Below are 15831 nucleotides of genomic sequence, written 5' to 3'. Positions count from 1 at the left end.
GAACAGAGAAGAGTTGCAAGAGATGAGCCACCTGGGCATGCAGATGGAGACCCCAGAAGGGCCCCCGCAAGGGCAGAACGAAACCTTCACTAAAGGTTCTTCTTCTTGCAAGAAAAACATGAAGACAATATACACATGTACCTAATTTTACTGACTCAGACGAGACCCCTAAGATTCCCCTGTTCTACTCCAGCCAGATCCTTAGTTTGAAAGTACTAAGAAAAATACATACCTGATTTTTGGGAAACACTTTTGGGAAATTAAGCAGTTCATAAGCTGCTGTTCTGATAATGAAAGGATCTAAGATTCTGATTTGATATGGTTTATAGATCAGGTTTAAGGCTGGTTTTTTCCAAAAACCATTAGTGTTCTGAAATAAAGCAAGAATATAGAAAATAAAACATTGTGGTTGTCTTTTGTTACAGAAAACAACAATTAAGGTAATCAGAAGGGAGATCAATCTTGCCAACTTACTATTTTGCCACCCGTCAACAATTCCCACAGCCACTTTAAATCGTGCGGCTTAAAAGCAGTGAGAATCGCTGTGGTGTTAGGATCATTGTGTTTGGGATCTGAAAAAACAGATTCTGGATAAAAAAGTCGGAAGGTTGTTCTTCTCCCAACTTCCTCTTCATGTCCTAAAACAGGACCATTATTCATTCTGTGGACAGAAAAACACAAGATATGTAGACCCAAGTGCAGTATGAGCTGTTTCCACCAGTTCCCAGAGGTATCTGTCCGACAAACATCTGCCATGTGTCCAGTGCTCTAATGGCATAAGGCAATCAATCTTTCACACATAACGGCCAAGGAAATAATTCCCTTTCATGAAACAGCTGCTTGATCAAAGCAGAAACTTGCAGTTGTATTTGAAAATTGGTTGTGGTGTTACTGGTAATTCAGTCTTACTCCAGGGACACTGGAGGCAAATAAATCATGGGAACGTAAGAACCACAATACTACGAGAACTTGAAAGACATCCCAACAAAACACCTTGGATATACAGATAAGAGACCTGAGGTCCAGAGAAAGTTACTTGCCCGAGGTGACACAGTCATGTAGCCCGTAGGCATGTGTCTAAGTGACTGACAGGCAAGAATCACATTTAAGGTGAAGACCCATCAAAACTGTTATGCTCTGAAATAAAGTAACAATATAAAATTGCTGTTTTATACCTAACCACAACCAAACGAATGTCTATTGCTAGAATTAACTAAAGAACCACATAGAATCGGTTGGGTTTGTGTGTGCTCAAAGCCAAGGTTAGACATGCACTATTTATGCAGACACTCTGAAGGCATGCTATTAAGAGAAATGCTTTGTTTCCTAAACAGTGTGCCCTAGGAGAATAAATACTCTTCTACCCTTTGCTACTGTCTGTGTAATAAAAAGACAGTCTTAACACCTGAAATGACTTTGGAATGTTGTGCCCAGGGCATTTTCCCACAAGGGCTTGCTGTAGTTCTAGGTGATCAGGTTTTAGACCAGAGGTTCTCAACCTGTGGGTCGCGACCCCTTTGGGGGTCGAACGACCCTTTTACAGGGGTCGCCTAAGACCATCGGAAAACACATATATAATTACATACTGTTTTTGTGATTAATCACTATGCTTTAATTATGTTCAATTTGTAACAATGAAAATACATCCTGCATGTCAGATATTTACATTACGATTCACAACAGTAGCAAAATTACAGTTATGAAGTAGCAACGAAAATAATTTTATGGTTGGGGGTCACCACAACATGAGGAACTGTATTAAAGGGTCGCCACATTAGGAAGGTTGAGAACCACTGTTTTAGACAATTATAGGTAAAGAAATGTGTGTTTCAAAATTGTTTTGTGGGTAACTTTTCACAGCTTCCTCAAAATGGATAAAAAAAAAAAAAAAAAACAAACAGAAAATAAGGTGACATCACTTGCAAAAGCCCTCGGCAGTTTGTGACCCAGCAAAACCCCCAGGCACTGCCAGGCCATCCCAATGCACTGCCCATGGGAAGGTTCCACTCTTCAAAAGACTATTCACAGCCATCCCACACACACACAAACTTACTCCAGGGTGATGACCTTCCATTGACCTTTCAATGAGGGAAACAAAAATGTCCTGCTTTTCCCACCACTCCCTCTTTGGGACTCTTGGTAGCTGTAAACCACAATCCCAGTTGTCCTTTCCATTATGAATGACTAACAACACCTGTGCTTTGGACCCCATTCCCCTTTCTTTCCCACGCCAACCTCTTCATTTCCATCAGTATACCAGTGTGCTGTAGAATCTCCTATCTTTATAAAAGAAAACCACACAGGAAATCCTCCTTCGATTTTATAACCATCCCTGGCTACTTCATTTTTCAGCTTCAGAGCAAAAGTCCTTAAGCGTTGCCTATACTGGTTTCTCCACTTTCTCACCTGTCATTTTCTCCTCAACCCATTCCCATTGGGCTTCCCCACACTTCAATCTGCTTTGTCAAGAATGTCAGTGAGCTTGAGGCTGCCTGTCCAGGGTGAACTCTGTTTTTGTCTTGCTTGGCCTCTCACCAGGTTTGGACATGGTGGTCCCTCCCTCTGTCTTAAAACACTGTGCTCTCTTGGCTTCTGTGATCTCCTGACTCTTCCTACCTCACTGGTGGGTCTTCTCCATCTCTTCTACTCACTCTTTTTCTTTGTACAACCTCTTAACTGTTGAGCACCATAAGGCTCAGTGCTGGGCCCTCTTTTCTCTCTCAGTCTCTCCCCAGGAAATCTCACCGGCTCCATGGTTTCAGTACAGCTTATCAGCTCATCAAGACTTAAAATGTTTAGCCAACTGCCTACTGGACTTGCCCACTGCAAACTTAACATGTTCATACAGAAATCTTGGTTCTCCTCTAAGCCTGTTCCTACCCTAGTCTTCCCCAACTCAATAAATGGTACCACTATCCAGCCAGTCTCTTAAGGTGAAAACCTAGGAGGAAGTATCCCTGGTTCCTTTATTCCCATCTCTGCTCATATCTAATACATTAACAAATCCTGATAACACTACCTCTAAAACATGTTTCAATCTATCCAACCTCTTAACTCCTCTGCCAAGACAACCCTGATCCAAGTCCGCATCATCTACCTGAAAACAGCAACCTGCCTGGCCTCTTCATTTCCACCCTTGTCCCTCACATTCCATTGGGCAGGCCTTTGCCAGACTCTTAAAGATAACCAAGTCAAATTGCTTTCTTGCTTAAAAATCTTCAAACATTTCCTGTCGTTCTTAAAGTAAAATCTAAGCTCTCATCCTAGTTTACAAAGACTAATCCCAGCTTACATAGCCTGCTCCTTGCCCACCTCTTTAGCTTCCAATTGCACCCCCTTCCCCAGCCCGCTGCCCTGCCACCTCACTGGTTTCCTTACTACTTCTCTCAAACCCAGGATCATATCCTCCCGAGGGCCTGCGGTAAACATTCTCTCTGCTTGCATTGCCTTTCCCTGAGCTCCATGTGGCTGGCACTGACTGTTCACTCAGTCCAGCTTAGATGTCTCCTCCTCAAAGTGCTCATCCATCTTAAAGTAGCCACTCAATCATTCTCTATCTATTTTTAATTGTATGTATGGCATTTATTATTGTATTTCCTTATTCAATTACTTTTGTCTTCCCTCATTAGAATGTATGCTCCACAGAGAAGGAGAGCCTTATTTATTTACTGCTGTATCCCCTGGGGCCAGGACTGCCTGGCATATGAAGGGGACTTAATAAGCATGTGCTAAGTGAATGACCTGAAGTCTCTAGCCAACAACTGAGAGAGAAGGTTATGTAATGTACTTAAAAATATCAAAGCAACTCCTCTGCCTTTTAAAACACAGCTGTACTCAAGCAGGAAGCCACGTTCTTTTGAAACAATTCCAGTTTAGCAACTGAGAAATATATTTACCTTATTATTACATCATAGGAGTCAATTCTTTCTCCTAACGTCTTGTTCTTCAAAACTCCTCCATTACCAACCACCACGCACCGTTTACATGGCACACTGTTGGGCAAACAGACAAGTGAGAGATTAAGCCATCTGTGACTGAGTGAGTGACTCCCACACCCATTCATACTTTCGGAAACCCAAAGCCACATTTTACTTGTTGCACAAGTAGAAAAAGAACCGGCTGTGACATATATAGGTCTAAGGATGTAATAGAAAGACTTCGAGAATAACAAGATTCGAGAATAACATTGCATAGGAAGTGCATCGTCATTAGCAGCTACTAGTATTGACCCTTATCAGCCCATACACGTTCCCTCATTTGAATCTCATAACCACCCTTAGAGATAAGTAAGCCTGACAGTTCCATTTAACAAAGAAAGAGGTTCAGAAAACTAACATTTCAAAGTCATACTCCAAAGAGATAGAGAACTTTGGATGGAATTTGGATACAGATCTTTGAACCACAAAAACCCCCTTTGACACAGGATTTTGCATGTTAATACTGATGCAAGTGTGTTTATGTTACCCATGTATACATTTTTGTCCTTTATTTTTTTTCTGTGTCCTTGGGATTTTTTTTTCTTTATCGGTTAAGGTATTACATATGTGTCCTATCCCCCCATTGCCTCCCACCTCCCCGCTCATGCCCTCACCCCCCTAGTGTCTGTGTCCATTGGTAATGCTTATATGCACGTACACAAGTCCTTTGGTTGATCTCTCCCTCTTTCCCCACCGTTTCTGCCTTCCTTTTGAGGTTTGATGGTCTGATTGATGCTTCTCTGTCTCTGGATCTGTTTTTGTTCATCAGTTTATGTTATTATATTCCACAAATGAGTGAGATCATGTGATATTTATCTTTCTCCAACTGACTTAGTTCGCTTAGCATAATGCTCTCCAGGTCTATCCATGCTGTTGCAAATGGTAGGAGTTCCTTCCTTACAGCAGCATAGTATTCCATTGTGTAGATGTACCACAGATTTCTAATCCACTCATCTGCTGTTGGGCACTATTTTTTACCAGCATTACCCATTCCCCTGAGATTCTAGCTCTGGGTTCCTGCTGTATCTTGTAAATGTGGAGACAGACAGATGGGATCAGACGAGGACAGTGCAGCTTCCTTTACCTGCCCATGCTCACTTAAATTCCAAACATGTACTGGTCCTTGGAGCTTAACCAATACAAACTAAAAATTCACTCTCTGTTCCTGGCGAAGGGCTGTAAAGCAGGACATGAAGCGGGACTTCTGTTGCTGGCTGGGATCAGCTGAGGAGCATGTATTGTGTACCGTCAGCTTTCAGCAAACAGCCTGGCCCATCTTTCTCCTGGCTCCCACCACCACCCAGCTAGACCTGGAGAAATGACAAAACAGATGGAGTCCTTCTCCTCTAGGGGACAAAGCTACAGAGGGGAAGACCGGTGAGACTGCCCTCATGACATGGAAGTATAAAGAAAACATTTATGCCCTAACCGGTTTGGCTCAGTGGATAGAGCGTCAGCCTGCGGACTGAAGGGTCCCAGGTTCGATTCCGGTCAAGGGCATGTACCTTGGTTGCGGGCACATCCCCAGTAGGAGGTGTGCAGGAGGCAGCTGATCGGTGTTTCTCTCTCATCTATGTTTCTAACTCTCTATCCCTCTCCCTTCCTCTCTGTAAGAAATCAATAAAATATATTAAAACAAACAAACATTTCCTCTAAGAACTAGGAAATCAGCAGACCAGATGAACTGGAATCTGTCAGGCCCTTAGGAAATTCATGAGTAGCAGAACTGCACAAATGCTTAGAGCAGTTAAACGCAGAGAATGCGGAAGTACAGGAACCACTGCAAAGAGCCAAGCATTGGCCCTGTCAGGTTAAGAAGAAACAAGGTACACATTCCCATATGCATGAGATTACCTTTTTGACTGAGAATATATTTAGCTCATCTATTTTATGTGTTTAACACTACATATTTTAAGAATATTTTTACATTTTAATTTGAAACTTAGTTCCCAAAGTTAAAGAGTCATGTCCAAATCAGTGTCTACTTTGTCACAAAAACAAGTATTGCGGAGGGTCTGGTGGGCGTGTCCAACAGGCTTGAGGACCTGCCCCAAACCTCCACCATGGGCCTGTCACAATGCATTCTAGAGATGTTTCTTCTAAAAACGTCTGTCTTTAACTATGAAAGTAACATCTCCAGGTGCTTTTCTATGCACGCCTGACATTCATCCTAACTCCAGGAAGGCAACCTTATGCGCAGCAGGTGGAGGAGCTGGGAGCCCTGGCAAACGGAGCACTTCCCTCTCCAGGCATATGGCCATCGTGCTCACCAGGTCCACCCCATGAGTGCTCTGTAGCAGGGGCAGTTCCCACACACAGGCTTATCTGGCCTTTCCTGCCATAACTTCCGGGTCAGCTTAATGCAAAGTGGAGGCTGAATTTAAAGCTGGCTCCACCACCCCAGTGGAATGCTAAGCATATGGGGCAATGGGGAGGAAGTGGCTAGGAATGGACAGGATGGAAATAACAGCTCTGCTGCTGACAGATAACTTCCTGTGGGGGTGGAGGAGGCTTCTCTACAGTTATGGTAGCTAGACTAGCTCTGTCCTTTGAATGAAGGCTGGAGGCCACTTCCCTGTCAAAGGCCACCTAAGGCCAGGTGGCCCCGGGGCTACAGCTTCCATCCTGGCACCGGGATCCCAGCCTGACCTGACTCCATACCCAACATGCCAGGACAAGAACTCCAGGCCTCAGAGTTCTTATCCTGGTGTCTCAACAAAGGATTCCGACCCACAAACCTAGTATCTGAAGCTGACACCAGTAACAGGTTAACTCAGCTCAGTTCCAGACACACAGCCAGTCACATAATCACTGCTCAGCAACGAACAGGCCAGCTGAGCCTCCGTGTTCACTGGAGTCCCTTCAGTGTTGCCTGTCGTCTCAGACCGGGTTACAGCTGGTCATGGAGCCCGGGAGCATGTGCGGCCCAGAGAGCCCCACGAAATGAATACTACTACCTGTCATACTAATACGTCCCACCCCTGATCCCCACTCAAGGCCCTGCACCTCCTCCCACACCACACCTTCCAGCCAAGACAAAATGGGGGAGTGGAGGGCTGCAGGCAAATCTCTTTCACTTTTCCTCCTGGTAAGGGATATTGCAAAGACCCACACATTTTCCTGGGGATCCTATATAACACTAGGAATGGTTTGGGGGTACCCTTAGGACTACCCTTTGAGAGTATCTTTTTAAAATTGATTTTAGAGAGAGGAAGGGGAAGTGGGGAGAGAGAGAAATATTGATCAGTTGCTTCCTGTATGTGCCCAACCAGGGATCGAACCCCCAATGTAGGTATGTGCCCTGACCTGGAAACAAACCCGAGGACCTTTTGTGATATAGAAGGCGCTCCAACCCACTGAGACACCGACCAGGGCTGGCATTAATGGCTTATCTACAGCTGGTGTTCACAGTGCCGCCATGACTCGGGAATATGTGATATACCAATGCATGGTCTGAACCACACACCTTGCAGCTCATTGCTTCCCTCTCCCAGCAGATACCCATATCCGACTAAAGGAGCGATTCGTCCTCTCCTTGGTTTCATCCAGTTGGTCCAGGCTCCCGTTCTTCCTAGTCCTGAGGTGTGAAGCAATAGCTTGCCGTGTCCCTGGGGTGTCTGTGTAACTCCACCACATTTAATTAGCACAGCCTTCATGCACAAATAGCTGCAGTGAATGTGAGCCTCTAGAGGCCAGAATGGTGTCACTTCTATTTCTGTATTCTCCAACCTAAAGCATCCGACTCACAGGCTGTGCGTTTAGAAATTGGTTTGGTTGTTACATTAAGTGTGGCGGTCATTTCCTGACTTTTGAGTCTGGAGAAGCAGAGAGCGGTTCCTCCTTTCCCCACCCTGGAAGCAGGTAGGGAAGAGCACAGGCCCCAAACTGCTCATCTGGAAAACAAACTCATTCCAGGGGGCCTGGACCTGCTCATGGGAAATCTGGAAAGCTGCTGACAGTGCAATGGTAAGAGGTTACACTCCCCCAGGTGAGAGGCATGTTCCTTATCAGGGCAGGCCGATCCAGGAGAGGCACTACCTCACGCAGAGGGAAACATCATCATCATCATGTAGAGCAGTGGTTCTCAACCTTCTGGCCCTTTAAATACAGATCCTCATGTTGTGACCCAACCATAAAATTATGTTCGTTGCTACTTCATAACTGTAATGTTGCTACTGTTATGAATCGTAATGGAAATATCTGATATGCAGGATGGTCTTAGGCGACCCCTGTGAAAGGGTCGTTCGACCTCCAGCAGCATCATATGCATTCACATACATCACTCCATCTTCAACAACCTATGGCAGTTCCCACTGGTCCTTTTCCCTCGTGCCTTGTCACCGAGCCCTGCTTTCATGAGCCTGCTGATGGTTGGTCTAGAGGTGGCCCTGTGACCCATCCCTGGGCAGTAAGAGATAAGGCAGTCTATTGGATGCTCTGGAAAAGATTTTACTCCCAGCAAGAGAATGACTGAGCAGAACCCTTTCCTTTTATCCACCCCGTCCTTCCTGCTCAGATAACGCTGTGTAATGACATCAAGTTAGGGCAGCTGCTGTTTCTCGCAACGAACAGGGAAAGGCAGAGAGCTCCAGAGATGCTGCCACTCCCCAGCAGATATGACTAAAGGAGTGCCCACACCCACAGCTACTCCATAGAGGTGCAGCCTGTCCACAGTCCAGCTGTACAATGCACCATTCAGGTACTGCATGTGTGAACTGTACTCCCAGGAGCATGCAACCCAGTCTGTGCAGCCATAAGCAGGTCCCCCCACCCCACACCCCCAGAGGAACCGCAAGCCTGCAGATCCAGTAACCACATACCTATGCGATGCGGGAGTTAAAGGTCTGCTTCTTTAACATCACGTTTACTCAGGAAGATTGTCACTTGCAGCCCAAAGATCCCAAAACACTGTGCAAGGTACTGCAGCTGGAGACCTGACTGCTGGTTGTGCTACCCCTGACAGCATCTCTGGGACCTTGGCCTAGTGACCTAACCTTTCACCTCAGTCTGCCCTTTCGTGAATCACTGGGGTTCAATGTTGTTATTCTGTTGCACGGGACCGTTTTCTCCAGCATGTGTGCGGGGTATCTATGGTTCCACAACAGCTGACTGCGTCATTGCCGCGCCCTTCACCACACATGACTCACTTGGTTGCTAGGAATCACAGCCTCCTCCCCCCCGCCACACCTCAAACTCCCCTCCCGGCTGAAAGTGCTGCCATGGAAAGAAACCCTGCAAACCAGCAGGGTGTCCGAAGTTTGATGCAGGTGTGGATACCTCTAACAGAGCCCGGCTCTTTTTAATAAATACTCAATAAATCGCTTTCTTCTTTTTAAGTTGTCCACAAGGCCATGGGCTCGCCCTGGCTCGTTACCAACCTCACCAGTCTCTGCTGACACTGACATCATGGATTCTGCCTGGTGAGCAGCCTGGAAGCGCTCACGAAGCCCTGCTCACTTAGCACAGGTGCTTCCGTTAGGTAAGATGTTTGTGTCTAGTTACTCTGTAACCACCTAGGCAGGCCTCAAGCAGTCTTCCGGGATGTGGCATGCTTCCAGAATGTGGTGCTGGTGGCTGGGGGTGGGGAGCGAGTTCCTGCCTTTTAAGTGGGGGCTGAGATTTTGTGATTTGGGGCTGCTGCTGCTCTGGTTGTGGGAGAATGTACTCCCACCGAGGAGAAAGCAGCAAACCCGGGGGCCAGGGAGCAAGCTGGTGCTTAGAAGCTACACAGGCAGCCGGGAAGTGTCAGGGCCTTGCAACATGGGCACATTTTAAGAACAACTTTTCTGTGATGCAGTCCCCTTAAAGTATTCCCAACCTTTAGTTAAGTTTCTTTTAAAAAAAATATTTTTGTTGATTTTTAGAGAGAGAGGAAGAGAAAAGGAGAGAGAGAGAAATATGGGTGGGAGAGTGAAACATCAACTGGCTGCCTTCCGCATGCCTCCCACTGGGGATGGAGCCCACAACCCAGGCATGTGCCCTGACTGGGAATCAAACTGGCACTGAATGATGCCCAACCAACAGAGCCACACCGGCAGAGCTTTCGTGAGGTTTGTAAAACATGGCCACCTTGTGTGAGCTGTGCTTTAGAGAATAAAGAAAGGAACCCAAGGCCTGAGAAATCATCTCAGGCCTTGGGTTCCTTTGGGCCCTATCCCCATAGGCCAGGCAGAGGGACCCCACCTGCAGGAGGGATCCTGCTCACTCCGCAGATGCCCTCAAGCCCTGGCGCCGCCCCAGGTGTGGCCGACTGGGGAGGGACCTCGGGAGGTTGGCTCCAGGGTGTGTCTGGCTCGTCTCACCCAGTCCCGCCCTGCCAGCCACCTTCGAATTAATTTCCTTTCAATATGCATGAATCCATCACTGGGTCTCTAGTTGAAATATAATTCACATGCCATAAAATTCACCATTAGAAATAATAAGATTCAGTGGGTTTTAGCATCTTCACAAAGTTGTGTAACAATCACCACTATCAAGTACAGAACATCCATCACCCCGCAGAGAAACCCTGAGCCAGTAGCAGGTGTGCGTCAACCACTTATCTATGTTTTGTCTCTATAGCTGTATCTATTCTGGCTATTTGGCATAAGGGGAATTGTATAACATGTGGTCTTCTGTGACTGGCTTCTTTCGTCGTCGTTCATAATGTTCTCCAGGTTTATCCAGGTCGCAGCATGAGTCAGTACCTCATTCCTTTCCACGACTGAACAATAGCCGTTACATGGACATACATTCATTTACCTGCTCTGCAGTTGTTGGGCATTTGGGGCTATTATGAATAATGCTGCTTTGAGCATTGATGTGTAAGTCTTATGTTTTCATATGTCTTCTATTTAAGCTTCCTATTTTGAAATTATTCTAGACTCACAGAAGGTTGCAAAATAGTACTGAGAAGTCCTGCACACCCTTCACCCACTTTCCCTGGTTTCACTGACTGAGCTATTTCCTACTGAAATTGGCATGGGTATAATGCACACATATAGTTCTGCCCTTCCTCTTTTACATGAAACCGAGATTCAGAAATTCAAAAACTGGCCCAAGGTCACAGAGCAGTGAGTGCACCCCCTCACCCCCCACAAATACCAACCCCCTCTATTTAGATGGCTCCATGCCCCCCACCTTCACCCACTACCATAAAAACAATAGCCTGGTTTTCAAGCTATCCTTTTCTAGCATGTTATCAATCCCCTGCTGCCAAAGTCCTGGTCTGACAGCTAATCTATAATAATAAAAGCATAATATGCTAATTAGACCAGACAGCCAAAGGACCTTCCAGACGAAGCTGGGGCTGAGGCAGCTGCCACAGCTGCTAGGGCCAAGCCCCTTGCACGAATTTTGTGCATCAGGCCTCTAGTATATCCATAAAAGAAGGAACATGAAAAAAAAACACTAATAATTGTTTTAAAATAACTTAGGTGGTGTTAGCACAACATTGTGAATATACTAAATGCCACTGAACTATTCACTTTAAATGGTTCATTTTATGTTATGTGAATTATACCTCAATTAAAAATACGGTTTGTCAATGTTTCTGGGAGACTTGTTTTCTTTCCCAAACTCAGGAGGATCAGCTGGTGCAGAGGCAGCACTGGGGAGAAGGCCAGTTCCCGCACTGACTCTGCCTGTGTGATCTTATCTTCAGGGTGAGAGCTGAGGGAAAAAAACAGGTTCTGTGGTATCTGTTCAGAGAAGAGTCTATCAAGATCAGGCATCTTCAAGGGGAAAAAGAGAACCTATTTAACATATTTGTGTTTTCAGTGACCTGACACGGGTACTCCGGAGATGTTTTAGTTTAACCCTGTAAAAGTGCTAACCCATCTGGGTAAACACGGTTTGAGGCTAAGGATGAAAGCATAAGCTACATTAAGTAATGAATGGGGCAATGGAGAGCCCTGGAAATCCTAAAGAATATGTCAAAAGAACTAACTCTTCCAGAATTCTCTTCCCCTTCCCTCTCAGGATGGTGCTCAGGTGAAGACAGTCGATTGTGGAGTCTTTTCTCTGCTTATTGGAATGCGAAGCGGGGACTGGAGATCTGTGGCAGGCTGGCGGCCTCTCGCCTCAGACTTCCATATCACCTCTCCGGACCTCATTTCTCATCTTTAACATGAGGGGGTTGGACTAGATCATCAGTTCTCAACCTGTGGGTCGCGACCCCTTTGGTGGTCGAACGACCCTTTCACAGGGGTTGCCTAAGACCATCCTGCATATCAGATATTTACATGACGATTCATAACAGTAGCAACATTACAGTTATGAAGTAGCAACGAACATAATTTTATGGTTGGGTCACAACATGAGGAACTGTATTTAAAGGGCCAGAAGGTTGAGAACCACTGGACTAGATGATCCCCATTGGTCCTGCCTCTGACCATCTCTATGACTTCACCACTTTGCTTTTGGGTCTGGCTCGTTCGTTCACACAACACATCAAGGGCAGGTTAGCTTAGGTAATTAGGATTCGCTAGGAAACAAGTCAGCAGCCTTAATATTGACCTTACCCCAACCTGCTGGGCTATTGCTTGGGAAAGAAACTCAGAAAGAATATAAAGGAAAAGGCCCAAGATTACATCCTCCTATCATGCAATAGGACATGTGCATTACCCATTTTAATTTATTTATTTTGGTACAAACACATACCAAAAAGGTTCATTAAATAAAATAAAATGGGTAATGCACATGTATATCTTTTCACATAGAACAGAGAGAACTCCAGTCAAAATATTAGGGGGAAAGGTGATTTTCTAAAATGTGAATGTCTTTCTAACAGAGGTGATTATTAAAAGGAGGCAAATTATTATAATTATTACTAGGTGACAAAAAGCTTTGAGAAAACACACACAGATGCGGGTTTTGTTGAGGTTATTTTGGAGGGAAGTGGGGAGTGGCTATGGAAGGGAGGAGCTAAGAGCAAAGAACAAGCATGGAATTGTTACAGCTCCAAGGCTCCTTCACACAGTTTTTTTTTTTGTTTTTTTGCCAAACACACACACTCCTGTTCTCTCCCCTCTTTATTTCTGGCCCAAAGTTCTTCATGGTCTTAACTTTAGAAAAAGGCTCTCTCTGCCTCAGGGTTACTTTACCAACATTACCTTACAAATATGGCATAAATAAGACCTTCATAAGAGATGCCACCTCAGAATGCTTTACAACCCCGGTATGTTTCCACAGTTTGCACAGTGTATCAATTCTCCAAGAGAGAAACCACCGTCGGCTGCTTCCAGCTCTAGGCTAGGTTGCTCTCCAGTTACCAGGTAACTGACTCAGAATCCTGACGGTTCCCAGGCACAAACCGGTGGGACGAGGACAGTGGTGGAGAATGCTGATGAAGCCTGCTAGTTGCCCTTCAATAATCATGTTTCCTTTGTTCAGTAAAATAGGACTCTGTTTTTTTAAGGTGGGCACACAGCCAGGTGGAATAAAGGCTACAATTCCCAGTCGTATTTACAGCTAGGTGTGGCCTTGCGATTATATTCCTAGCCAATGGGACATAATCAGTGGTTGCTCCTAAATGTTTAGCAACCAGTTCTCTCTGGGAGGGAGAAGGGTGATGAGAGAGGCCGGGGTTTGTGGTGTTTGTGTTTGTAGCGTTTGCCAATCACCATGGCACAGATCATCCCACCAGGGGTCATCTCAGGCTTCCACCTGATGGCACAGAATGCGGCGGTGGGAAGAGCTGCAGCTCTCACAGGAATGCAGTGAAGTATTTTATGTGATTTCTGGGAAAAATCCTGAAAGAAGGAGACCAGCCTTACTGATGGGGTGGGCCCTTCCCCCTCCCTCCTCCCTGATGGCCAGAATGTAGACCCTAAGGAGGAAACCCTACAGAGGAAACTGTATAGAGAAATGCAGAGCCACAATGGAGAAGCCTCGGTCCCTGAGGCTCAGCTGCTGGGCTGGCCCTGGAATGCTCACCTGCCAACTTCATTTACGCAACAACTGTGAGAAAAAACAAACTCCTATCTCATAAATGCAACTGGTATTTGGTGTGCTCCCATTCCCAGTGGAACCTACCACAACTGAGGGCATCACGCGTGCTCAATAAGATAAGTAAGCCAAGCTAGGGTCATATCTGGTGGGATCACAAAGGATCCAGATTTGAAACAACAACAAAAAAGAAATGCCTGAACCTTTCTGGAAGGGATGCAGAGGATGGAGGGAGAATCACATATTGCTGAAGAGAGCAGCCAAAGGAAAAGGCACGAGAAAAGATGGCTCTCACCTCTCCACACCCCAGTCCCTCCTCTCTGGCCTGCAGACCCAGCACAAAGAGTGAGCAATCCCAGGCCAACAAGGCTGCCTCCGCACACCCCAGGGGCTAGCCTCCGCATACAGTCGGCCATAGGGGACGACTCTCCCACTAGGGGAGTCCAAATCCTCTGCCTGAGAAAGAGAGGCTGTTCTCAGACCTCCTTCTTCCAGAGCAGTTTTGCAAGGTCTAGAGGAGAAATGGTATAGGTAGGTCACTCAGGGGACAGTCTGAATGGACTTGGCAGCAGTAGGCAGGGTAGTATACCTGGCTTTCTGGAATATATTTGAAACGTATTGCTCAGGCCCAGGCTGGCCTGTTACTGTCTTTGTATTGTACAGTGGGTTCCAGACAAACACTGAATGACTTACTTACAATACAGGTAAAATTTATTACTTGCGAACCCTTCTCAAAAGTTAATATGCAAAGAGAAGATAATAGTGTCACGGGTATATTCTTACTGTGGACGGAAAGGGGGCTCTGCAATAAGCCTGACAGGCTCAGGGGGCCACATGCAGGCCCGACAAGCCCAGTGACCAAAAGTAACTGCACAGGATGGTCCGATCACAAATCCCTCACTGGGTAGGTCACAGCAGGTAGTCCCGTCCCAGGCCTACAGCTTCCTTAGCAAAGGTCAGTCCTCACAAGTGAGCTCTGTCCACTGTTCTTATGCATCCCGGATAACATACCTTTGAAATGTCAGAGTAACTTTCTTTTCTTACCCCTCAAAGGCGTAACCACCAGCACCAGAGCACCAGACCACAGAATCCTCACTGTTATTCCCTACATACCATCTGTATGTGCCGCAAATGTTCATTATTAACTATCCTGCACCCACCAATGCAAAAGTATGTGTTTCTCCTGTCCCTTAATCTACTACCAATGGATTTCATGCACCTTCCTTAGATCTCCTTTGATTCTTTTTTTTTAAATTAATTTTTTTAGAGACAGAAAGAGAGGAAGGGAGGGAGGGAAGGAAAGAGAAAGAGGAGGAAGAAGAGAGAGGGAGAGAGAGAAACATCAACCCATTGTTCCGATCATCTACGCATTCATTGGTTGATCCTTATATGTGCCTTGACCAGGGATCGAACCTGCAACCTTGGTATATCGGGACAACACTCTAACTGCACTACCCGGCCAGGACAAATCTCCTTTGATTGTAATGTATACAATAAACTGCAAGAGCGCCATTCTCCAGACCAGCTGAGATCTTGCTCCCCGGCATCTGTTGTCAGCTTGGCAAAAATAAACTCATAAAAATTCTCTACAGGTTTGGGCTTTTCCTGACTCAGCCACCTTTATCAAATTTCAGAACAGTCTCTCTAGGGAACAGGTGTGCACATGTCCCGCAAACAGCTCAGCAATGCTGAGCATCTGAGTGCATGGCTAGGCCACTCTGTGGGGATCCAAAAGGAAGTTTTCTATCGCTCTCCACCTGACGAGTCTCTGGTCTCTGACTGCATTTATTCCACTTCAGACTGAAGGACTCTTGTACAATCTCATGACCTCCAATCTCTCCTTCCCAACCATAACCACCTCCCTCCCAACACTGGAGATGCTAAGAACCTGCCCTGAGTTGGAGGTGCAAGGAGGGGGCACTCTTGG

The 15831-nt window shown here is 45.9% G+C and overlaps 1 protein-coding gene across 5 annotated transcripts in view; it reads right to left on the bottom strand.

The window, feature by feature from the left end:
- The window catches only part of ST3GAL6 (ST3 beta-galactoside alpha-2,3-sialyltransferase 6), a 69491-nt gene that overhangs the window by 9776 nt on the left and 43884 nt on the right, over positions 1-15831 (bottom strand). For 4 of the 5 annotated variants that reach the window (XM_005867976.2, XM_005867975.2, XM_005867977.2 and 1 more), the window contains 3 exons: positions 3897-3992; positions 475-661; positions 233-370 (listed from right to left, as the gene is read on the bottom strand). In XM_005867976.2, the coding sequence (XP_005868038.1) occupies positions 233-370; positions 475-661; positions 3897-3992 (421 nt within the window). The remainder of the gene's footprint in view (positions 1-232; positions 371-474; positions 662-3896; positions 3993-15831) is intronic. The other variant, XM_014541041.1, reaches the window with a different exon arrangement.

Source organism: Myotis brandtii, unplaced genomic scaffold, assembly GCF_000412655.1.
Source record: "Myotis brandtii unplaced genomic scaffold, ASM41265v1 scaffold257, whole genome shotgun sequence".
NCBI classification, from domain to species: Eukaryota; Metazoa; Chordata; class Mammalia; order Chiroptera; family Vespertilionidae; genus Myotis; species Myotis brandtii.
Note: the sequence above shows the minus strand (reverse complement) of the source record. Positions and strands in the feature narration are given on the sequence as shown.